Source organism: Lipophrys pholis (genome assembly GCF_963383615.2).
Source record: "Lipophrys pholis genome assembly, chromosome: 1".
Classification (NCBI taxonomy): Eukaryota; Metazoa; Chordata; class Actinopteri; order Blenniiformes; family Blenniidae; genus Lipophrys; species Lipophrys pholis.
In genome coordinates this window covers 4,319,260-4,344,329 of record NC_137635.1, presented here as the reverse complement: position 1 = coordinate 4,344,329, position 25,070 = coordinate 4,319,260, and the positions used below count along the sequence as shown (strand labels likewise).

The window sequence follows — 25,070 nt, the reverse complement described above, 5'->3', positions numbered from 1 at the left end:
ATGGGCCTGAAAGGTCTTCATCTTCTGCCTTTTCTGCTGCTGTGCCAAAGAATTCAGCTCGCAGAAGGTAAGTTGATACGTTTCACTTGGTCTTCACTTTTCAGATTGAAGACATGAAAGTGATGGAATGGTGGTGAAGTTGCATTTTTGCCAGAAGGTGTTTGATGTTGAGGCTGTGATTTCAGACTGACCAACACTAGGTTTGTTTTTCTTATTTTAAACATTTACCACCTTAAACCAGCTCACTCGTATGTGAAATAAAAAATTCTTTAACTCTTTGAAACTTAACGTGTTTTTCCAGTTTCTCCTTGAAAATGACAAATCTTGTTCCTCTCATCGCCTGTGGAGTCTCTAATTTTTCCGTTCTTGTGTTTTTGTGTGTTATAAAGTCTGAACTTTAACATCTGAAATGTGGCAGATAAGTTGAAGTACTGATGCTTGATGGACTTTAGTGGTTGATGTTGGTGAAATAAGATCCACGTAGAGCATTAATGCAGAGTGCATATCAACCCTTCAGTTTTTCATGACATGTATGTGAAAGTATATATTCTAATGATAAATATGCGATATGTTGTGCAGCCTTATCACCTATTATAGCATGAGCGTGTTCTGTTCAATATGATGTGCAAAATCATTAATTTTCCATTTTTAGGATATTGTTTTATACTGTTTGTGCTCAAGCTTTAAATCTGCTCTAAATTGGGAAGGCTCTCATTTTTGAGATGTCGCAAGTTTATGTAATAACGTACATGTAATTAAAAGCACCATCTATAGTATAAAATAGAAGGTGTTGTAATGTGTAATAACACATGATATATTTCATATAGGCTTAACATATCAAGTTTCCGAATCACTGGAAAATACTTTCGTTTTTTGGGCCTAATCCATTTAATTCATTTTCACATTAACAAATGCACAAACTATTTGGTGTCACTCGTGTCAATTCACGCATAATCTATTTGAAATTGCTGTTCGACACATTCCAAGGTCATAATATGGATTGCTCCTGCAGAATGACCAATTAACCATCCTTTAAAGGCCGAGTCACATGCCTCTGGGTGCACGCTGACTATAAAACCCATAAACGTGGTAACTCATTGGCAAAGGGGGACTCTGAATTGCACCGGTTTTCATTTGAGCCACTTGGACATCAGACAAAAGTGATCAGGTCAAGCTGATACCACACGACGTCGAGTGATATTTAAACTGACTGTCCCCTGCAGGAGCTTGTGGCAGTGGTGAGTTCCAGTGCACCAACGGACAATGCATTAACACAGACTGGAGGTGTGATGGCACCAAAGACTGCACTGACGATTCAGATGAGCTGAACTGTCGTAAGTACTGAGAAGCATCGGTGAATAAAAAAAATAAAAATATCCTGGCCTCCCAACAGTGTGTCTGATCAGCTCCAAATGTAGCTGCTACAGAGCAAACGACCCCAAACATAAAGCGAGAATTTGTATTATTAACTACCCTCAGGAGAGCAAAGGGTTTTGGAGCGACGTTGTGGCTCCAACAATCAATTGTGTCTTATTGTGAAGAGACAGAAGGATCTGAATCCATAGAAGATCTGTGCTTCAATGTTTAAAACCACCTTCTCCTGCTCATCCACTCAAGTATCACCACTGTGACTCCTGTGGAATCGGGTCTAAAATGCTTCACCTGCTTCGTTCTTTTGTGGCAGCGCCTCCACAATGCACCGCGCAGGAGTTTAGATGTGTGACCAGCGGCGAATGCATCTCGGCGGGATTCGTCTGCGACGGGGAGGAAGACTGCGAGGATGGCTCAGATGAAGAAAGAGTCTGCGGTATAACAGAGGGACTGTTTGTGTCATGTTGGGGAGTGTGTTGTTGTTGTTTTTTCTATGAAAACATCAGGAGCCTGATTGATGCTTTGTGAGCTCTGTGGCAGTAAGATAAAGTAAAACCACTGGGTGGCTTCTTTATTTCCCCCTCCAGTAAACAATAATACAGCTCAGGTCGTCCACTGCTGATGCAAAATATCATTGGAACTGGAAACTAACCCTTTGTTTATATTACTCATTTCCATTATTTTGAACTATTCTCATTGTCCTGTGAAAGTAAAAAAAAGTCACAAACCTCACTCTCACGATCTGTGTTCAGACGGCCGGACCTGCAGTCCGGACCAGTTCACCTGCAAGGAGGGTCAGTGTATCCCCAGCAAGTACAGATGTGATCATGTGAAGGACTGTGTGGACAACTCCGACGAGAATAACTGCAGTAAGGCTTTTAATCTGAACCAGCACACAGATTTAACTTTATGTATCAAACACCAGCTTGAAAAGGAGTCCTTTATTTGCAGAGTACCCGAGCTGCACTGAGAAGACCTGCGCTAACGGGGCCTGTTACAACAACTCCCAGCATTGCAACGGCCGACTGGACTGCAGAGACGGTTCTGATGAGAGCAACTGCAGTGAGTAGACACTGACCACAGCAAGCCTGGGAGCGCCACTGGCCTTTTCTGGAAATACTGGGAACAATTTCTCTCTGATAACCTGTGGGCACATTACATTTTACACCAATATGACAGGACAGGACAGGACAGGGTAGGACAGGGTAGGATGAGCCAGTCTGAGGTAAAACCAGAGAAACACACACACAATGATTGACAGATGTCAGCAGCTTCATTGGTTTAGTGGTTCAAACTCTCATTTCATGCACTGATATATATATTATAAATATTCTACTCGATCTACTTAAAAAAAAGAAGCATATTTTTTATGTTGATGAAGCAAGATCATTCTTTTAACATGAAAAATAAAATCCAAGTAAAGTGAACCTAATGTTGTTTATCTTCTACATTCTATCCATCTGTGGTGCTTACTAAAATTATTAATGTTTCGAAAATAGAAATCACAGTGTCTTATATTTTGAACATATACTTGATAATAGACATATTTGTGTAAAGATGCTTCTGATATGAGCTGTCGGAATCTTCAGCTTACTCTCTTGGTCGCCTGTGTTGAGAATAGAGCCAAACTGCTGACATTGCTTTTTCAATTAGTAAATACACAGTTTTTTTCTCTAAAACATAAATTCTTAGGCAACACATTTGTGTTAATGTATCTTCTGCACGTTGTGTCCCTGATTCAATGCACCTGAATATTTTTGAAGTGTTTTACAGAAGATTTAGAATACACAAAAATAACTTTCTTCTTAACCTGTAAAACTGGTCAAATGTTTCATTATCAGCCAATTACTAAAATAACCTCATGCCGTCTCGTAACGTTTGTATTTGTCATGGGATTCTATGTTTTTGACAAACATAAAGAGTGTTAATATTTATGGTGCAACAATAAACTGTCACTGGCGCAGCTACTTCGCCTCCTCCCTCCGGTTGAGCTGTGTAATCATTGACCCACTCCAGCAGCACTACCTGCTCATCATTATATAGCAGAAAAATATTACAGGTAGCAACAGTAAAACCTCTTGAGTCATCATGCCTTTTCACACCTTGTGATTTCCCACGCACGGAGAATCAAAACCTATTGAATTGTTTCAATCAACACAACTGTTTTTTTTGTTTTACTCTCCAGCGACTCAACACTGTCCAATTCACCAGTTTGAGTGTGCAAACGGTTACTGCATCCCACATTCGTTTGTGTGCGACCACTGGGACGACTGTGGGGATAACAGTGATGAGCAAGGCTGCGGTAAGGACGAGTGACACTCCACCAAACAATGAGGCTCTTTCTAATTTGACTAGTCGTCGTTGCCACACTCATCTTCTTTCCAAACCCTTTCGTTGTTCAGAGTACCAGAGCTGCAATGGCGACCAGTTCACCTGCACCAGCGGCCGCTGCATCCCCCAGAAGTGGGTGTGCGACAAATTCAACGACTGCGGGGACTTCAGCGACGAGAAGGGATGTGGTGAGAGAACCTGTTATACTGATATCCAGTATTGTAATAAAAACTAAAACCCCACTTCAATGCACGTCAAGCACAGGAATCCATAAATATTTCCTTGTCTTCTGCGTGCATTAGCCAATCTGTCTGGTTTAAATATTTCAAATGATCCTCTTTTGTCCCAGACAGCGACTCTCGAGACTGTTACCCCGGCGAGTGGGGCTGCCCGGGCTCCACCGCATGCATTCCACTGGACAAAGTGTGCGACAGCAAAAATGACTGTCCTGAAGGGACGGATGAGACAAACACCACAGCTCAACAAACTTGCAGTATGACATTTTCTGACTCTGATAATCCTGGTTTTGTCCGTCCATGCTCTGTGAAGTACAATCAAGCGTGATCAGAACTCCAGGGTACTGAATTATACTGCTTCCAGTTAATGTACCAGCATTTCACAAGACTGTAAAATTGGGTGCAAGAGTTTAGTTTTTTTTGAAAAACATGCGTGCTCATAGGATTTTCTCGGAAGTCAGATGCTTGGTTTATGATCTGATCATATGTTTTGCTTTCCTCATCGCCATCTACACACACACCTGGTTTAAGATTAACTTTTTTCTCAGGTCACTTTCAGTCGATGATTGCTGTAAAAGCAATCATGATACCGATAATCTGGCCAATTACAGGCTCCCTGAAAGATAACGACTTTGATCTTGTGCTTCTGGTATTGTAAGTTTTTATGATTCCCCACTTTGCCTCACGCTTTCCAGTAGTTCTCGCTTCACATTATATTTAGGTTTCGTGTTTAGTTCACGGTACATCTTTATTTCGTGTTGATAAGATGTTTGTTAAAGCTGAAACCGGGTTTAGTGTTTGTGTTTATGCGTGCTGGATTGTTTCCACCTGTGTCTTGGTAAGCTTTGCCTCCTCGCGCGCGCGTGCGTGCGTGCGTGCGTGTGTGTGTGTCCAGGTCTTACTTTGTCTATGTGTCTCTGTTGGTCCAGTGGAATCATTTTAACTCTCTGGTTTTGGTGTTTTCACTTGATCTAATAGTCTGAACCTGATTTATATGAAAATTATTCTGATTTGTGTGATTTTCATCCTATAAAGGTCTGAATCGCTGCTCCACCTTGAGTTGTGAATACCTCTGCCACACGTCTCCACAGGGTGGTACATGTTACTGCCCCGATGGTTTCATCGTAGCCAATGACAGCCGCTCCTGTGTCGGTGAGTGTCCGGTTTATCTATATTTCTGGACGGCATTAATACCAAGCACTGTGTTCCGCTGTGTGCTTTGTCTTCAAACTGAAGTTGCACATTCCTTGATAAATCGTCAACCTGTCCCACAAGGTGAACTATATGTCTGCTTCTCGTTTTGTGGCTCAGACTACAACGACTGTCAGATCTGGGGAATCTGTGACCAGCTGTGTGAAGACCGTCCGGGGACGCACCACTGCAGCTGCGCCAATGGATACTTCCTGGAGCAGGGTCACGCGTGCAGAGCCAATATTTCAGGTTTAGAAAGTGACACGGTCACATTTTATAATTTCACATGCTTCTCCAGTTTCAGGAGTGTTTCAGAGTAATGTAATATAGTAGTAGTAATGTATGTGTAATGCTGCACATGCGTTTCTATTTGATGGAAAATCAGTGAATGCAATCGTGTGCGAGATGATCATCAGAGACTTCACAGTGTTTTACAATAACAGAAGTTAAAGACATAATTTAAGGTGAAAATACTCTTATATGATTTTTATGACAATGAGTTGGTTTCCATCTACAATCTACTCAAAAACACAAGATGCAAGCATCAGAAATGTATTGTGAATGTAATCATACTTTTAAACATCATACTGACACAGTTGAAGCTTACAGACATTTTTTGATGACACTTAAATAAGACGAAACAACATATGTTGCTGTCAGACCTAAAGCAAAGTGTTTCTGTATGCTGATGTCGATGTGTATATTTATGAATCACCTGAATGTATTCAGCGACTGTGTCTTATACGTATTTGTGTTTCTCAGCTGGAGTACCGCAGCTCATTTTCACAAGTGGCGGGGAAGTGATGATGGCGGATATACACGGGCGCTTTTCCAGAACTCTGGTGCCCGCCCAGGGTCGGGGTTACGCTGTAGGAGTAGCCTACCACTGGCTCAGTGACACCGTCTTCTGGAGTGATACGTACACCAAAAAGGTCCGTCTGTTTCATCATCTCGTTAAAATTAAAAGCCATATCTTAAAAGCCTGTGGCCTGGTCGTATTTCTAAATGACCAAAGATCATGTATTCCCCTCTTTTTCTCTCCTTCACCAGGTCTATTCCATCAACTATAATGGCGGTGACATGAAGGAAGTCTTGACTGCTGCAGTCCAAAGCGTCCAGAATCTGGCGGTGGACTGGCTCAACTTCAAGCTCTACGTCCTGGAGGCTGTGGTGGAGCGCATCGACATGTGTGACTTCGACGGAGGGAATCGGGTCACACTGGTGGCTGAAAACCTGCAGACTCCTCACGGACTTGCCCTGGACCCGACAGTGGGGTGGGTACATGTCCTCATTGTTCATATCTAGCGGCGATAAGATATAATATTTCTATAAGGGACAATAGTCTTTTACCACACCACGGATTCATTTATTTTTAAATGTTTGTTTTTGCAGCTACATGTTTTTCACTGACATGGGCCTCGCTAATGAGCAGACCAAGCTGGAACGAGCCTTCATGGATGGGAGCAATCGTCTGCCGCTGGTAAATAGCGGGCTCGGCACACCGACAGGAATCACCCTCGACATCGTCACCAAGCGGGTCTACTGGTCCGATAGCCACTTTGACACAGTGGAGACCGTCACATACAGTGGTTTAGACAGGTAAACAACAAAAAGTTGACAATCTCTTCTCTAACGTGGGAAAACATCTTGTGCGTTCTGCATTATGGGCCGACTGACATTTTGTTTTTCTCTCAGGAAACTTGTCCTCAATGGCGGAACCCAGGCCCCACATCCGTTTGGGATTGCCGTGTTTGAAAACCACGTTTTCTTCACTGACTGGACCAAAATGGCGGTGATCCAGGCCAATCGTTTCAATGGCAGCAATCACAAACTCCTGTACCGAACAGCCAAGCTGCCGGGCCATGTGGCTGTGTCGCACCCCCTCCTGCAGCCCGTTGGTAAGAAGATCATTTAATTAGTCAGATTTCAGGTTAAACATCTCACATGTGTGACCAAAAAAAATAAAATCTATTTGATCCAAATGTTGCTGAGAAAACAAAAGTACCACTTTCTTTTAACTTTTCAAAGAGTGTTGCCATAACTTGACCACGTCTGCTCTTGCTCTAGTGATGAACCCTTGCGGTAGACACAACGGAGGCTGTCAGCACATTTGTGTGCTGAGCCACAGGACCGACAACGATGGGCTGGGCTTCCGCTGCAAATGTCGCCATGGTTACGACCTGCACACCGACCATCGGACCTGCTTCAGTGAGTTCAACGACCCAAATTACGTCTCAGTCGGTTCGCAATGGTTTCTCCTCCGATTTTATGAAAGGAATTATAGGTTGTCGACCACTGCTTTTGGTGATGATGATGATGATGATGATGATGATGATGATGATGATGATGATGATGATGATGATGATGATGATGAAATACTCTTTAAATCATAATTGCTCAGTAACACAGTTAGTACCGATTCTCACTCACTCTCTGAACAGAGGTGAAGGACTACCTGCTGTTGGCCACATCTCTGGCAGTGCGGGGCATCCCACTGAACTTGTCCCTCCAAGAAGACATTACTCTGCCCCTCACGGGGCTGGGATCGTCCTTGTCCGGCTCTGCAGTGGAGTTTGATGGCAACGACGAGGCCATTTTCTTCAACGACAGGTCCAGAGGCCTTGTCTATAAGTCAAACCTCAATGGCACTGGTGAGTTTTTACGACCTGCGGGTAATAAAGTTCCTTTAATAAACAGCGATAAAGAAGATTGCCTATAAACACAATCACCTTTGCCCGGTTAGTTAATTTACAATTTGCACATAAATCAACAGCAATGTGACTTGTTGTAATGTGTCACAATACAACAAGTCAATCACATCTGCTGCCTCTACAGATGATATTGTTCAGTTTCTGTGTTCAATTATCAACACTTACTTTATATGTTGGAAATTGTAGTTTACAGTATTGTTGAACTGTACTGGTGTTTTTAACGTTGTGGCCACTCCATTAACGTTCATGAGATGACTTGCACGAAGACCTAAACTACAACGCTCTCATGTAGAAAGCCAGCTTCTACTATGACCTCAATGATAAAAGTGTTTTCTTCAAAATTTCTGCCCGTGTCAATAAAAACAGATCTTGTAAAGCTGGAATGCATGACAGGGCTTTGTAGTGTGTATTAAATTGCACAAGTGTACCTAATAAAGCTGCCAGTAAAATTGTAATGTGATGAATCATCTCAACCTCGGTGTGATTTTTGTTCTCTCCGGGGCATTTCAGTTCAGCAGATCTTGACCGGCAGCAGAGTGGGAATGGTGGACGCCATGGCTTACGACTGGACCTCTAAGGTTTTGTTCTGGACCACATCAAGCTACCGGGCAGTGGTTGCTTTCAAGGTTACAGACAAGTCCAGGCGGGACATTGTCACTGGACTGAGGAACCCGAAAGGAATTGCGGTGCATCCCAGTGCCGGGTGAGCGGCCAGATTTAAAATTTATAGTGATCCCGTCATACCTTGTGTTACATGGACACACGCTTCACATGTAGATAATGGAATAAGTCAGAAAACAACAAATCCCTTTCAGTTTTGTGTTTTAGAACATTGTGACTTTTAGTGTCTAATTAAATCTGAATCCACAGTTTCTTGTTCTGGTCTGACTGGTATCGTCCAGCGGTGATAATGAGAGGCTTCACTGATGGCAGTAACGCCATTCCTCTGGTCAACACCACCCTTGGTTGGCCGTATGGACTGGCTCTTGATTACTCGTAAGTATTGAGATGATCACTGATGTGAAAAAGTAGTTATTTCTTGTGACTGCTGACTTTGTTATTTGTACTTTGTGATTGATTACTTGTCGTTGGTCACTGACAGGATGGACAGGCTGTATTGGGTGGATTCCCTCCTGGATCAGGTTGGTTTAATTGGCATTGATGGAAATGACAGGCAGAAGTTTACCAATCTCGGCCAGATCACTCAACCCTTCTCCTTGACAGTTTATTCAGGTGAGCTCCATGGGGCGCTTTAATGTTGCCTTCACAAGTTATAAAGAAAAAGAATATATATTTTTAAGTCTGAAAACCAACTTCTCCTTTAATTTATTGAATATCATCGGCACATTTTAAAGCAGAATGAGCATGCAGTCTGTGGTATGAAGACCAATTAACAAAGATAATCCTTTCTTTGTTTGAAGCCTATTTTTTTTTTATGAACTCAACAACTGTTGCTTTTATAATCTATGCATTGATTTGCATATTTGCAACACATCACAATACACTATATTCAAACACAACTGAACAATCTACTTAGCCTGAATTGTAATGACTCTACAGCTGCATATGACTCCTTTACTGTATTTATTGGTAATACATTTTACTAATAATACATTTTATTTCTATATATATAGCACTTTTTAAGACACTCAGAGACACTTTACATCGTCATATTATTGTGAATACAGAATTGTGTCTACTAACTAATGCAACCTTTGTCCAAGTGCCTCACAAGCTATTTTTGTCTCGCAGACTACCTGTACGTGTCTGACACAAGGACCAGGGGAATATTTGAGATGAGGAAGAGAGACGGAGGAGGGAACATTATGATCCGACAAGGAATCACCGGCATCATGAATATAAAGGCCTACACAGCTGACCTCCACAGCAGTGAGTTCACACACATAAAGACTTTAAATTCTGGCAAATAGAATCACACATTTACCAAAACTGGATAAACACGACTGGTAAACCCGAGTATAAAGAGTCTTTTTTCCCGTGGCATTTTTAAAACGTCATGTGAAAGGACAATATCACTGACAGACTCTTCTTAAATTATTTATTTGACAGCCATCAAGAGTCGTTGTAATACAGTGGCGAATGGGCTTTGCAGCCACTTCTGTTTCCCAACTCCTAACTACAATCGAGTGTGTGGCTGTCCGTACGGCATGAAACTTGGAACCAATCAGCGGGACTGCATCAAGGATGACTCCGTTCCCCCACCTGATGACTGTGGCGACTACGCCTTCGAGTGTGATGGAGGACGCTGTAGGCCCAACTCCTACCGCTGTGATGGCTATATCGACTGTGTGGATCAGACCGATGAGGCCAACTGCACTGACACAGGTGAAAAGCATGAGGAATTGTGTGTTTGTGGGGAAACAGTGCGATTCGTCCAGCTGACGGTCTGCTTTCACCCCCGCCAGGATCAACCTGCTCTCCGCATGCCTTCACCTGCAACAACAAGCACTGCATCCTCTCCAGCTGGCGCTGCGACAGCCACGATGACTGCGGAGACGGTTCGGATGAAATTAACTGCCCTACTGTAAAACCCACCACCTGCACGACCGGCCAATTTACCTGTGACAACAAGAGGTGTATTTCGAATAATTGGCTGTGCGACAGCGACAACGACTGTGGCGACGGCTCAGATGAACACAACTGCAGTGAGTGTTCGACTGTCTCTCAAGTGTTTTTGTGCGTGCATATACAAATATGGCTATTGAAATCTAATCAATAAGGTGTCTATACTTTACAGATGCAACCATCACTACATGTCGCCCGGGCTTTTTCTTGTGTCCGGACCACCGCTGCATCTCCGACTTCTATGTGTGCGATGGAGACCAGGACTGCTTGGATGGCTCCGATGAGAGCAACTGTGGTAGAAATCTATAATGACTTTTGAAACCTGAGACACGTTTGACATTTCATTGGGATTTTCTTTATTTTAATCATTGTTTTCCTTTTTCCCCTTTGTTTTTTCAATACCAGAGTTTTCCTGTAATTCCCATGAGTTCGCCTGTGTCAGTGGGGACCAGTGTGTCAGTCAAAGCTACCGCTGTGATGGAGTGTTCGATTGCCGGGATCATTCTGATGAGCAGGGCTGCCGTAAGTTAACCAAACAGGCATATTCTAAGCATAGCAATAATTTATCGCTTTTAAATTTTTTTTAGCTCAATCTTTTTTTTTTATAATACAACACCACAAAGTGAATAAACACAGAATGTAACAAAAATTTAATTTTATTTAATTTTATTTAATTTTATTTAATTTTATTTAATTTTATTTAATTTAATTTTATTTTATTTTATTTTTTATTTTATTTTATTTTATTTTATTTTATTTTATTTAACAGCAAATAGAAAAGGAAAAGACAAAAATGCAATAAATTAATCTTTTTCACTTTTTCACTGAGAAGTTACCAAAGCGGTTTCATTTTTATTCATTTGATGGTTGAAATGTTAGTAAATTGAATTCATCATTGATAAGAAAATAACTCCAATGTTACTGACGGATGATCAAATTTGAAAAGTTTTCACAAAATATACCATAATTAGGAATTTATAACTTGAAATTTGCTCAATATGATGCATTTCTTTATGGATTTCACCAAAAAGTTTTACAAACCTCTCTGAAATCTTTATTCTAGTGCTACAGGGTACTGTCACTAGTGAGCTACACGTAATAAAAAATGATTGGACTCTCAAATTTAAATTGTTTATACGATGCAATGCCAAACCAGAGAAGCAAAACTGAATGGTGTTGATGTCATTATGAAAACTGTTTTTTTATCCTACACAGGCAACACTTATTCAACTGTATTTTATCAACTTTCTGTAATCAGTGTGTAGGAAGTGCAAAGGACTGCCGATTTAAGTTCTTAATTTGCCTTAGGAAGAGTTAAATGGCTTTGAAATGTTCCTCCAGCCACTCGAGGGCCAGGTCTCTGCCACGATGAGGAGTTCCAGTGCCAGACTGATGGCTTCTGCATACCGGATGAGTGGGAGTGTGACGGCCACCCAGACTGTGAGGATGGATCCGACGAACACAATTCCTGTCCGGCCGTCACCTGCGGACCCCTCTACTTCCAGTGTCCGAACAAGATGTGCATCCCCACAAGCTGGCTGTGCGACGGTGAGAATGACTGCCGCGACCTGAGTGACGAACAGAACTGCCCCACCCCTCCGTACAGCTGTCCCTCCGGACAGTGGCAGTGCCCCACCGACCAGGTGTGCATTGACCTGGACAAGGTGTGCAACGGACAGCGGGACTGTCCCAACGGAGCAGACGAGTCGCCCATCTGCAGTGAGTTCAGTTAATTATGTCATTATGCAATATACCCCCCCCCCCCCCCCCCCCCCCCCAAAAAAAACCAAAAAAACCAAAAAACTGTGATACCTTCCTGTTATGTGCTTTCATGAAGACCAAGATGACTGCGCTCTGAACAATGGCGGCTGCAGCGATGGCTGTATGCAAGGCCCGTTCGGGGCTCAGTGCACCTGCCAGCCGGGATATCAGCTCCTGAATGACTCGAAGACGTGTGAAGACATCGACGAGTGTCTGATCCCCGGTTTCTGCAGCCAGCAGTGCTACAATGAGAGAGGAACCTTCAGGTGCACCTGCTCACATGGTTACATGCTTGAGCCCGATGGACGCACATGCAAAGCTACAAGTAAGTGACAGGTGTCATATAGAATTCTGACCCCATGCAAACCTGACCTCCGGGTCACTTTTCTATAAAGAATTGTGGCCCACAGGTCACTTTTCTAGTATGTAAAAATGACCCGCCCCATAGAATTTTGACCCCCTAATATGAAACTTTACCTTTTGCTCATAAGAACGTTCTAATGTAGATATTTAATATAAACATTACTTGTTACATGTCATAAGCCACTGCTTTTGTGTATTCATTGATCTTTCATTTCATATATACAGTTTCAAAATAAGCCACTACTAAATCCTATCACAAGCACATAAATGAAGTTTACAAGTCTGTGTATACGCAATAAAATATACACTTCAAAAAAACAATATTATTCCTTAAAATGAAATTTCAAGACTAAACAATGCTAAAGGTGTATTACTTCGATTACAAATGTGAGCGGTAGATTTCTATTCTTTTTTATACATTTATTATTTTTATAACTAATTTATACATCAGATACACATTAGATATTAGATCACAAGGGATGTGATTTGCACAACACAACAAAACCACAAACCACTTTAAATCAAACATTGGAAGCTGACAAGACATTTGACATTTGTGCTTTCAGACCCCATAGCAGCTCTACTTTTGGTTGCCAAACGAAGCCAGATCATCGCCGACCGGATCAACAGGAGGCCACCACTGATTTACCCAGTCGTCTCTGGCTCAATCATTGTGACCGTTGACTTTGACCGTGTGACATCCAAAATCTACTGGGCTGATGCCTCGCAGAAAAAGATAATGAGTTCCTACCAGAATGGCACTGAAATACACGAGGTGGGATTGTAGCGTATGTACGTCAAAATTAGATCCGTCGTTCATGGCACCACAGAACCGCAGTGATCAACCTGACCTTGTTGTTCTAGGTGTTCTCCAGCGGTCTGATGGTACCAGAGAGTATCGCGGTGGACTGGGTGGGTCGGAACCTTTACTGGGTCGACTCTGTCATGGAGAACATTGAGGTGTCCACTCTGGACGGTCGCTTCCGGAAAGTCCTGTTGGCTGAAAACATCACCAGTCCGCGCGGACTAGTTTTAGATCCACGTAATCAGTAAGGCAAATTCCAAGATGTTTATTGTTTTATTACCTTGTAACCCATTTATCCTTACCTTTACAATCCCTTGTAGTCCTGAACAGAAGCAATCGGGGCATGATAAACATTTTTTTTTATCTCATCTCTGACACTATATCATCTTATAGCACCAACGTGATGTTCTGGTCAGACTGGGGTCAAAACCCCAGGATTGAGCAAGCCAGCATGGATGGAGCCATGAGGCGAGTCATTGTCAGCACGAAGCTCTACTGGCCCAATGGCCTGACCTTGGACTACACCACGCGCAGGGTTTACTTTGCTGACGCATACCTAAAATATATCGACTACTGTGACTACAATGGCAACAACCGCCATCAAGTCATGGCGAGTGACATGGTGGGCTTACTTTTATTTTCATTATTAACACTAGTCATTGTGCGCCTTCTTTCAATATTTAATACATCACTCGCCCACCTCGCACTAGGCCCTTCAACACCCGCATGGCTTGACCATCTTCGAGGACACCATCTACTGGTCTGAACGATACACCAGCAAGGTGATGAGTACCAACAAGTTCCACGGAGGCAACATCACCACTCGGATCAGTGGAGTGTACCAGCCCATGGGCATCGTCATGGACCATCCCATCAAACAACCTCATGGTAGCTCTTTCTTTCGCAGTAGTAGTTTTTTCAGATTTTATTACAAAGTAGTGGAATAATCCAAAAACATTTTACTAATCAGCTTAAATAGCATCCGTAGGATTATTTTATATAGCAGTTTATCACTATATTCAAATTTGCCCTTCAAAGTTCTTGGTTTGTGGTCTGATCTGGTGACTCTGTATTTAGGAATGAACCCATGCAGTGAGCATCTCTGCGATCAGCTGTGCCTCCTGTCAACCATGAGGCCGAGATATTACACCTGCCACTGTCAGTCCGGGTGGAAGCTGAACGATGACAAACGCACCTGTGTAAAAGGTAGGTAGTTTTACAGCAGTTTGGCCCACCCTTTGTGTGTCGATTGTGTTCTTCATGTGATTTATCCGCTCTTTTCTAGACACAACTCCCTTCTTGATGGTGGTCAGGGATTCAGTCATTTTTGGCATTCCCTTGAACCCCAGTGACACTTCCAACAATGCGATGGCCCCGGTGGACGGCATTCATCAAGGAAAGGACATTGAATTTGATGACGCAGAACAATATGTGTACTGGGTGGAGGGCTCGGTGAGTGAAGTACCATAATTCAAACAATTCAATACATTAACAGTTGTAATATCACCTAAATGCATTTTATTTATGGAGCACTTTGCTCAAAGATGGTTTGCGAATAAAAACAATAATAGAAGCAAAGCAACGCTGTAAGCAGACAAGTAACACATAGGACTGTTAAAACATGAAATCAGATTTTGAATAAAATATGTTGCAGGGATTTATCCTGAGAAAATGTTAATATTAAGAGCATCCTGAAAAAAACGTACTGTACTTTTCTGGCTCACTCGAGTTGAAAGAGTTTGTAATCCTCCTTTGATTCATAGCTTCATGTTTTATTCTAATACCAGGGTTCCATTTGGAGGGCGAGAACCAATGGGAGCGACAGAAATATGTTTGCTCCGTCTGCTTACATGGGCTCCCCGAATGGTCTGGCTTTTGACTGGATGAGCAGGCTCATGTATTACACCAACCCCACAGCCAAATCCATTGAGGTAAGTTCACATAACGGTAAATAAATTACTGAGACAAGCCCTCAATAACAATTTTATCCCAAAAAGTGGCGCTCGACCTGTAGGGGATTGACAACAGGAAATGGGCTTTCGGTATTAATTAGATATAATCCTATGATACATTTGTATTTTAATTTCCTTTTCAAATGTTTTAGATCTGTCACTGTTCAAGTGAGTAAATAAAACGTTCCACACAGGTTATCCGTGTCGATGGGTACCAGAAATACAGACAAACTCTAATCGCCTCCACTGGCAAACAAGAGGGAGCAGGAGAACCCATAGGAATCGCCCTGGATCCAGCCAACGGGTAAGACTGTTTACTGAGATAACAATCGTGTGTCTTATAAATGTATATCTACTCTGTGACCAAGCTCCACCTATAATAAAACCTTTTCAAATTTAGATTGAGTTTGTTGTCACATTTATGCTTGTCCTGCACAGGAAATTATTCTGGACGGACAAAGGGTCGGACGGTGTTCCTCCTAAGGTCGGCAGCGCCGACATGGATGGCAGCAACCTCAAGGTTCTCTTCTCAAACAACCTGGCTAACATTGAGTTTATCACCGCTGACATCGCCGCCAAAACGCTGTACTGGGGCATTTCTGGCACCGGGACGGTAAGCACACATGCAACTGCAAGTAACAAACAGTGCTGCAATGGAAAGGTTTAGAATCAAAGCATAAACGTGTTAGAATGGCCGAGTCAAAATTGAGACAGTAATCCAATTGAAAACTAGAGAGAAGAAGACGCAAGAGAAGAAGCTCAGTGCAGTAAAAGTCTTCCAGCAGTCTGAACGTACAGCAGCTCAACTAGAAAATGATCCGTGGTGACGTGGAGCCAGCTCTCACTGTAAATGGAATAACAACTGAATAAACTTGTTTATTTGTAGTTTGTTTGAGTGTCGTCTTCATTCTGACTTCCCTGCTTCGTGTGTCCAGATTGAGTGTGGAACCATGGACGGAGAGACCCACCATACTGTGGTCCGGGATCTGTCCCATCCCTGGGGGCTGACGATCTACCAGGACCACCTCTACTACACCGACTTGGACCTCGAGGTCATCGAGAGGGTGGACAAAGTCAGCGGCGCGAACATGGTGGTGATGAGAAGTGGCATGTCGGGTCTGCGCGCTCTGAAAGTCCACGCCAGAGACGGTACGTTGGATTTCAGTTTTTTTTTTTATTTAATCCAGAGACGTCTGCTGTTCAGCTCGTTGGCATTTGCATCCAGACTTGTTGCATAATGTTTCTGGTAATTACTGCCAGTTAGTGAGTGAGTAGGAGTCTAGTGTCCCTCCCAAGGGCATCTCATACAGTTGGATTGAGTACGACTTGTATTTTATCATGAGTAATTCTAACAATTTCAACAAACGCTTAAAAGGCCATAATGAATCACCAGGATCTATCCATCCTTCTTTATTAAGGCTTTATCAAACTTTGCTGAATATGTGCGAGGGTCATCAGTCCATCACATGACAAACACAGAGAGGGATTAATCAGATTCGTGTGCATGTTTTCCTGAGGAGGGAAACTGGAGCGCCCACAGAGAAAACATGTAATCAATTCACAGAACAGCCCCAAAGCTCAACCTTGACTTTAACCAGAGACGCTATCACTGTGAGGCAGAGCAGAACAACGTGTTTAGAGAATCTGAATGACAGAACACTTCATCATAAGCAGGATTGTCACTAACACTTTTAAAATTTAGCTTTTAATCGTCTCTCCATGGCAAAAATGCCTAAAAATTGAGCAACATTCGTCTCCTTACAATCGTCACCCGGAAATGTTGGATATTTTAACTAGAATACAAGCATCCCAAGAAATATTCTTTTAACTTGTTTATATTATCGATTTTTTAAGTAAGAATGAATCTTTTAAATGTAAGCTTTAAATTATTTGGGTAGAAAATGTATAAAAAAACAAAAAAAGGTCATAGATTACATTTTTCTTCAGTTGTTTATTTGCAGTGTGATGATGGAGGTTTCAGTGACGTGGAGAAGTTCACTTCCATTTCACCGTCTCTCCCTCGTCAGATTCACAGGGCACCACAAACGCCTGCAGCTCCAACAACGGGGGCTGTTCCCACCTCTGTCTGCCCAAACCAGGCGGTCACAAGACTTGTGGCTGTACCACCGGGTTTTATCTGTCTCAAGACGGCACCAGCTGTGAACAGTATGAGTCCTTTGCCATCATCTCCACGCCCAACTACATCCGTGGTTTCCACATAAACAGCTCTGACCACTCCGAGGCAATGGTGCCCATTGCTGGATGTATGTAGGCTGTTTAATTTTTTGGGATTATGAATTTCAAACCACTGTTGTGTAATGCTTTCATTTAGCATAAATAACTGCATATTATTAAATAGCACTTTTTTTTTTTCCCCCTCAGCAACCTACACAAAGTTGACCCGGCTGGACCTCCATATTCCATCTGGCTTTCTATATTGGAGTGACAACAGCACCCATTCCTACTATAAGGGCATCTTCAGAGTGAAGACAGATGGAAGTTATTACAGCCATATTGTCAATTCGGGAATTGGTAGAAGAGGCATTCAGGGCCTTGCTGTGGACTGGATTGCAGGTATGTACGTTAGCGGCACAGATTAGTTTGTCCATACATTGCTCTTGTTTATCTCATCGTCTCACTTTTCTGTTCACCATCCAAGGCAACTTGTACTTCACCAATGCCTTCGCGGTTGAGACATTCCTGGAGGTACAGGCCCTCAACACCTCACACAGAAAGATCCTGTTGAAGTCCTCCCAAGACCAGCCCCGTGACCTTGCGGTCAGCCCCAAACACCGCTACCTCTTTTGGACCGACGGCGGCCAAGCACCGAAAATTGAACGGGCATTGCTCGACGGCACAAACCGCACGGTCCTGGCATCGGAAAGCCTGGCGTCACCTCGAGGCCTGACCATGGATTACTCGAGTAACTTCCTCTACTGGACGGATGACGTTCTCGATATGATCTCCCGCATGGCCATCGATGGCACGGAGCGGGAGATTATCCGGTATGGGAGCCGGTATCCGGCTCCAGCAGGATTGGCCATGTTTGGACACAACATGCTGTGGGTGGATAGTAAGCTTGGAAAGCTCTTCCAGGCCAGTAATGACCCGTCAGACACCAAGCAGCCAGAGGTGACATTCACATTCGTTTATAATCCCACTTAGAGCCTTGTTGAAAAAATAACGCATATAGTTTTTGAGTTATAAGTGGATTAAATTGTTATTTATTTCTTGTTCAGTGAGTAGGTAGTAGTTTCAATTCTCCTCTAATATCACTATAGCATAGCTGCTTATGTCACATTTACTGTTTCATTCTTTGTTTTCCAATTGATGATAATACGCTTTGCATTCCATGTGTTATCCATCCCACTTTGGTACCAGGTGCTCCGGGAAGGTCTTGATGGAGTGATAGACGTCACCGTCTTTGACCCTCACGTCCAGCCAACAGCTGCCAACCAGGTGGACTTCAATCCCTGCCTGGAAAACAACGGCCGCTGCCAGCAGTTCTGCTTCGCCATCCCGGACCAGAAACAACCCAAATGTGACTGTGCACACGGGTCGCTCCTGAGTAACGGGGTCTCGTGTGGCTACGGGCTGGATGACTTTCTTGTCTTTGCCACTGATTATTCGTTGGACAGCCTGAGGTTGGACCCGACGGATCACAGCCTTCCCTATCCAACTGTGAATCTGGGCTACAACCTGATGGCACTGGACTACGACTTCAGGGAGAAGAGAATATTTTTCACACAGTATCAGGGTATCGGTCGGAGTAGGATCGGCTACATCACCACAACGTCCATCTCAAATCCTCCCGTTACTGTTGTCTCTGGTAAGTTCTGTATTTATGGTCACGCTCACTTTGTCGTAATTTTCCACAAATTTTAACAATCCTGTCATTGTACGTCTCAGGTTTGGGCGACCCAGAAGGACTTGCATATGATTGGGTGAACAAGCGTATCTACTTCACTGACATATACCAGAAAAACATCCAGTCCATTGGGGTAGATGGAATGAACCGAACAATCCTGATCAACTCAGACCGTCCCAGAGCCATCATCGTTGACCCCTGCTACGGGTAAAAATCAGCAAACTGTGATTTCATAGGAAAGTGTTACAACATTCTTGATGGATTTTCTCATTGCTCGGTCCCTGAAGGTACTTTTACTGGACGGACTGGGGCAATCCAGCTAAGATTGAGAGAGCCACGCTTGGTGGAAACTTCCAGACCGCCATTATTCAGACCGGCCTGACTACACCCAATGGCCTGTCTATTGACTACGATGAGAGGATGCTTTACTGGGCTGACGCTACGGAGTATGTTATGTTATGTTTTGGGTTTTTTTCTTTTCCATTGAACATAATTGAGGAACACATTCTTCATTGAGTTTTCCTCTGTTGCAGAGACAAGATTGAACGGTCCACTCTGACCGGTGAGAACCGGCAGGTGATTGTGGAGGGAGTCCAGTACCCGTTCGCTCTGACCGTCTTCCAACAGGACATCTTCTGGACAGACTGGACTGAGAGGGCCGTGTTTCGGGCAGGGAAGGATGACGGTTCTGGAGTCATGATGCTCGCTCGGGATTTGCAGTATCGACCAAATGACATTCATGTTTACGCCGCATCCAAACAGGAAGTCTGTTCCAGTTTCTGTCAGGAGTTCAATGGAGGCTGCAGCCACATCTGTGTTTCTGGTAAGAGCTCTCGATCTTGCCATCAGAAAATAACAGGAGCTCTTCTATATTAATGAAGCTATCGTTTCCTTCAGGTCCGGTGGGCCCAGAGTGTCAGTGCCCTCCAGGGAAGTGGTACCTGGCCAACAAAGGCAAAGACTGCATCGAAGACACAGGCAAACGCTGTCCGGCAGAGCAGTTCACCTGCCTCAACGGGAACTGCATCTCTGACCGCTGGAAGTGTGACGGCCACAATGACTGCCACGATAACACAGACGAGCTTGAGAGGGTGTGCGGTGAGCGCCACTTTTTCAGTTTGCAACTTCATTTTTCTTCCCATCCAATTTAAATGACTGGAGATTTCAACTTTCCTTCTCTCCGTCCCCAGCCTTCCACACCTGTTCAGCCACGGACTTCACCTGTGACAATGGCCGCTGCGTTCCTCTCAGCTACACCTGCGACTACACAGATGACTGTGGTGACAACAGTGACGAGAGAGGCTGCCCCTTCCCCACGTGTAATCCTGCCACAGAGTTCACCTGCGCCAGTGGACGATGCATCAGCGCAGATTTTGTCTGTGATGGACACAACGACTGTCGGGACAACAAAACATCTGATGAAATCGATTGCCGTGAGTGCTGATGATGATGATGATGATGATGATGATCAAATGTTTGATTCATTAACTAAGTTTATTATAGTTACAATTAGCAAAGGTCAAAGTCACATGAGCAGACACCAAAAAAAGAAATCCCTGATTTGATATTTTTGATCGATGAACAACATATTTAATTAATCTTATGCCAGGAAATCCAAAGCCGAGGATAATAGTCAATATTTGAATGTTTGAACAAAGCTGTAATGTCAATTTGTTGGAAGTCGATATTCGGCAATCTCTACCGACTTCTGAAAATAATGCAAGCTTTATTAGCTTGCATGTGTGTTTTGGATTCATTGATATCAATATTTATAAGATATAAATGGGTCTCAAGATGCTGAAGGTCGTCACTCGTCCTGCACAATATATCACGAATGTATCGTGATGACAATATCAACATGCAATGTGATAAAACCCTGAACTGCAATAAATTATGGTCAAATTCAAAATGACCATTTTAAATATGAAAGAAAAGTGTCATTAAATGCAATTGATTGACAAAAATTGTGTGATAAGAAAGATGGAAAAAGCATTGTTTTTTAAAAACTAAATCTCAAGGCACAAAGATTCGACTTAAGCATTTTTTGTTTGTATTGCAATTGATATTTGTATTGCAATATTATATTGCATATTGACATGTTACAATCAGTCAAGACTCATGTGTGCATGATCTTGCTCCTTCCTCTTTTCACAGCGGACCGGACTTGTCCCACTGGCCAGATCAAGTGTGACAACACCAACATTTGCATCTATTCTGAAAATCTGTGTGATGGCTTTAACAACTGTGGGGACAACAGCGATGAGAATCCTCTTTTCTGTGGTGAGTTCGAAATTTAAGTGGCACCACAAAAAAAAACAACAACACGGTTTTATTTTGCGGAATCTTTTTCACTCGGGAATAAAAAGTTTATAAGCTGCATGGAGGCTGTCCATCTCAATGTGAGGCGCACTCTTTGTGTTCCTGTGCGACAGCGGATCGGACGTGCGGCCCACATCAGTTCAGATGTGATGCAGGAAAGTGCATCCCTCAGTCTTGGGTGTGTGACTCTGTCCAAGACTGCAGTGACGGGACTGATGAGCCTCTTTCTTGTGGTGAGAATTCAGAAACAGATTGCTTTATGTCAGATTCAGTTATGGGAAGTGACTCATATGTTTTCTGCCAAATGTCGTACAAAAATGTGTTTTTCTTTCTTACCATGCAGAGGATGTCATCAAAACATGCAGCCCAGACCAGTTCACTTGCACCAATGGCAACTGTATCCCTCAGTCAATGGTCTGTGATGGCAACAGCGACTGCTGGGACAACAGTGACGAAGCTCCGGAGCTGCAGTGTGGTGAGACAGCTCAACATCTCATTTAAAAACGATATGAGGTTAACATAGCTGCCTTGAAAGCCAGAAAAACACTGTTGGCCTGTTTCTCTCCTTCTATGTCTTCTGTAGGCGAACGTACGTGCAGTTCCGACCAGTTTACCTGTCCAACCTGGTCCCCGGGCCACCCGCGCTGTCTGTCCCAAACCTTTGTGTGTGACGGGGAAAAAGACTGCGCCAACGCGGCCGACGAACTCCAAAACTGCCCCAATCGGACCTGCCACCTGAACGAGTTTGCCTGCGACAATGGGCTCTGCATCTTCCTGCCCTTCCAGTGAGAACGACACATCCGTGCTGGGAGTCTTAACTCCCGACATCTCACTCCTCCTGTCAGTAAGGAAATTCTCTCTGGCCCAGGTGTGACCGTGTGAACGACTGCGGCGATGGCAGCGACGAGTTGGGCTGCACTTATGACACATGCAGCACTTCCCAGTTCACCTGCGGCAACGGAGCCTGTATCTCCGCCTCCTTCGCCTGCGACGGACAGATCGACTGTCTGGACGGTTCGGATGAGGCGGAGAGCTTGTGCACCACGCCCCAACCCACGTGTGCTCCCAACCATTACATGTGCAAGTCGGGTCAGTGCATCGAGGCTAGCAAGGTGTGCAACGGACAGAAGGACTGCAGCGACAACAGTGACGAGAAAGGCTGCGGTGAGCGACACAGAAATAAATGCTATTCAAAACTTTTTACCCCCCCCTCCCCAACGTGTCATATATTTCTAGTCTTGTTGATTCATTCTGTTCAGGAATCAACGAGTGTCTCAACCCGTCGGTCCACATGTGTGCCCAAATCTGCACCGACACCCCGACCGGTTACTACTGCTCCTGCAGCCCGGGCTACGCGCTCATGCCGGACGGCAAAGCCTGCGAGGACCTCAACGAGTGCCTCAGCACGCCCTCGGTCTGCAGCCAGATCTGCGAGAACAGCTTCGGCTCGTACCACTGCAAATGTGCCCCGGGGTACATCAGGGAACCGGACGGACACACCTGTCGACAGAACAGTCGCATCTCGCCGTACCTACTGTACACGAACCGCTACTACATCCGCAACATGACCACAGACGGGTCGCAGCTGAGCATCGTGCTGCAGGGGCTGAGCAACGTGGTGGCGCTAGACTACGATGACTCTGAGAAGAGATTGTATTGGCTGGATGCAGGAGCCGGGAAGATCGAGAGGATGCGATTTGATGGGAGCGACAGGGAAACACTTATTGGCGAAAATATAGGAGGGGTGGAAGGCCTGGCCGTGGACTGGGTGGGCAGGTGAGTCTGAGAGGGGCTTCACAAATAGTTTAGATGAGTTTTACATATGCACGATTCAGTCGTTTACTTTTCTCGAGAGTTAATTAGGGATGACGGCGGGATTTCTTTTTCATCACTCTACAGGAAAATATACTTTGTGGATGGTTTTTACGGCTCGCTACATGTGATGGAGCTGGATGGGCGCTTCCAGAAGAAGCTGCTGTCAGGAGACATCAAAGATGGAAATCAAACCTATGTAGTTAGCCGACCTCGTGCCGTGGCTGTCAACCCTAAATATGGGTACACACACACACACACACACACACACACACACACACACACACACACACACACACAGAGTATAATAATTGTATTAATAATGTACATTGATGACAGTCTTCTAATACCCGATGAAAATACAGAGATAGTTTTGCCACCTTGCTGAAGCATCTTTTTCTTTGACTTACTTCATGTAATTTTTACATTTAATTTCAGAATATCAGAAACTATGAAAAAACGTAATACTTCAAATATATTCACAAAAAATGAAATATGTGTGATCTTGGTCAGTATAGTTCTTTTCAACATATTTTACACACTTGCTCTGTCTTTTTTTCCAGATGGCTGTACTGGACTGACTGGGGTGACAACGCATACATCGGCAGAATTGGCATGAATGGACAAAATGCCAGTGCCATTATTACAACAAAGCTGGAGTGGCCCAATTCTCTGACTATAGACTACACCACCAACAAGATCTTCTTTGCTGACTCCCATCTGAACTTCCTGGAGTGAGTGTTGTGATTCCATCTCGAGCTGAGATTCCCGTCCCGGTGGTATCGGGGACTATCTGTGACATGTCCGTTTTAACCTTGGTGAATATCTTAGCTTTGCAGACATGGACGGTCAGAACCGACACCGGGCCATTGCTGGTACACTCCCTCATGTGTTTGCCATTTCCCTGTTTGAGGACTGGGTCTTCTGGACCGACTGGAACACGCACACTGTGGAGAAAGCACATAAATACACTGGCGGGCAGCGCACGGTCATGGGCAACAGCACACATCGCCCCTTTGACATTCATGTTTATCACCCTTATCGGCAGCCTCGAAGTACGTAAATAACAACTATATGTGCCTACATTCCTTCTTCCCTACAGATCGGTAATGAACAGTATTTACTTTGTTTCACCAGGTGAAAACCCGTGTTTGTCCCATCACCTGACCTGCAGTCACTTATGTCTGATCGCGCCTGGTGGGGAGCAAGCTTCCTGCGATTGTCCAGATCACTTCATTGGTTTGGCTGTAGGCTTCAAGATCCAGTGTGTGGCTGACTGCTCCAGCACCCAGTTCCGCTGTGGGGACAATGAAAAGTTAGTCGGAAAGAAAAACACTATTTCATTTCACAATATCCAGTTTGGTGATTCGATCAGATCACATAAGACATTGTACTCAATCACGTCATAGACATATAAAGTTTAAAAAAGGTACCAATAATAAAAAAAAAAAACAACAACACATATAAGCCAGTTATTGAAAAATAATCTTACATTGCAAAAGTCAGCTAAGTAGAACTCTGGGTTTACATTTCATTGATGAACTCTTTTGTACTCTGATCCTCAGGTGTGTTCCTATATGGTGGAAGTGCGACGGCCAATCGGACTGTGGCGACGGCTCCGATGAACCTCAAACCTGTCCGCCTCGTGTTTGTCCCATCGGCCAGTTCCAGTGCCAGGACAAAAACTGTACATATCCTAACTTCATCTGCGACGGCCACGCGGACTGCCCCGACAGCTCGGACGAGGACGCTGCCCTCTGCAGT

General features: G+C 43.9%; 1 protein-coding gene across 1 annotated transcript in view; it reads left to right on the top strand.

Annotated features, from left to right (window-relative positions):
* lrp2b (low density lipoprotein receptor-related protein 2b) overlaps positions 1–25,070 on the top strand; it is a gene marked incomplete at its 5' end in the record, with an annotated part of 34,922 nt that continues 9,852 nt past the window's right edge. Inside the window, 56 exons of the mRNA XM_080479581.1 lie at positions 1–67; positions 1,224–1,334; positions 1,685–1,807; positions 2,124–2,240; positions 2,323–2,433; positions 3,557–3,673; positions 3,774–3,890; positions 4,052–4,195; positions 4,974–5,090; positions 5,250–5,378; positions 5,892–6,061; positions 6,180–6,403; positions 6,522–6,728; positions 6,825–7,027; positions 7,197–7,337; positions 7,571–7,780; positions 8,351–8,543; positions 8,711–8,836; positions 8,943–9,073; positions 9,593–9,730; positions 9,911–10,186; positions 10,267–10,506; positions 10,599–10,721; positions 10,832–10,948; positions 11,768–12,145; positions 12,264–12,512; positions 13,117–13,325; positions 13,415–13,599; positions 13,749–13,977; positions 14,066–14,243; positions 14,433–14,561; positions 14,641–14,807; positions 15,143–15,286; positions 15,502–15,611; positions 15,746–15,920; positions 16,243–16,456; positions 17,335–17,571; positions 17,690–17,881; positions 17,967–18,439; positions 18,689–19,136; positions 19,217–19,382; positions 19,463–19,621; positions 19,709–19,998; positions 20,073–20,273; positions 20,366–20,608; positions 21,330–21,455; positions 21,608–21,727; positions 21,838–21,969; positions 22,078–22,279; positions 22,363–22,658; positions 22,754–23,270; positions 23,394–23,549; positions 23,870–24,040; positions 24,138–24,361; positions 24,444–24,621; positions 24,872–25,068. Coding sequence (XP_080335707.1) covers positions 1–67; positions 1,224–1,334; positions 1,685–1,807; positions 2,124–2,240; positions 2,323–2,433; positions 3,557–3,673; positions 3,774–3,890; positions 4,052–4,195; positions 4,974–5,090; positions 5,250–5,378; positions 5,892–6,061; positions 6,180–6,403; positions 6,522–6,728; positions 6,825–7,027; positions 7,197–7,337; positions 7,571–7,780; positions 8,351–8,543; positions 8,711–8,836; positions 8,943–9,073; positions 9,593–9,730; positions 9,911–10,186; positions 10,267–10,506; positions 10,599–10,721; positions 10,832–10,948; positions 11,768–12,145; positions 12,264–12,512; positions 13,117–13,325; positions 13,415–13,599; positions 13,749–13,977; positions 14,066–14,243; positions 14,433–14,561; positions 14,641–14,807; positions 15,143–15,286; positions 15,502–15,611; positions 15,746–15,920; positions 16,243–16,456; positions 17,335–17,571; positions 17,690–17,881; positions 17,967–18,439; positions 18,689–19,136; positions 19,217–19,382; positions 19,463–19,621; positions 19,709–19,998; positions 20,073–20,273; positions 20,366–20,608; positions 21,330–21,455; positions 21,608–21,727; positions 21,838–21,969; positions 22,078–22,279; positions 22,363–22,658; positions 22,754–23,270; positions 23,394–23,549; positions 23,870–24,040; positions 24,138–24,361; positions 24,444–24,621; positions 24,872–25,068 — 10,747 coding nt within the window. The remainder of the gene's footprint in view (positions 68–1,223; positions 1,335–1,684; positions 1,808–2,123; positions 2,241–2,322; positions 2,434–3,556; positions 3,674–3,773; positions 3,891–4,051; positions 4,196–4,973; positions 5,091–5,249; positions 5,379–5,891; positions 6,062–6,179; positions 6,404–6,521; positions 6,729–6,824; positions 7,028–7,196; positions 7,338–7,570; positions 7,781–8,350; positions 8,544–8,710; positions 8,837–8,942; positions 9,074–9,592; positions 9,731–9,910; positions 10,187–10,266; positions 10,507–10,598; positions 10,722–10,831; positions 10,949–11,767; positions 12,146–12,263; positions 12,513–13,116; positions 13,326–13,414; positions 13,600–13,748; positions 13,978–14,065; positions 14,244–14,432; positions 14,562–14,640; positions 14,808–15,142; positions 15,287–15,501; positions 15,612–15,745; positions 15,921–16,242; positions 16,457–17,334; positions 17,572–17,689; positions 17,882–17,966; positions 18,440–18,688; positions 19,137–19,216; positions 19,383–19,462; positions 19,622–19,708; positions 19,999–20,072; positions 20,274–20,365; positions 20,609–21,329; positions 21,456–21,607; positions 21,728–21,837; positions 21,970–22,077; positions 22,280–22,362; positions 22,659–22,753; positions 23,271–23,393; positions 23,550–23,869; positions 24,041–24,137; positions 24,362–24,443; positions 24,622–24,871; positions 25,069–25,070) is intronic.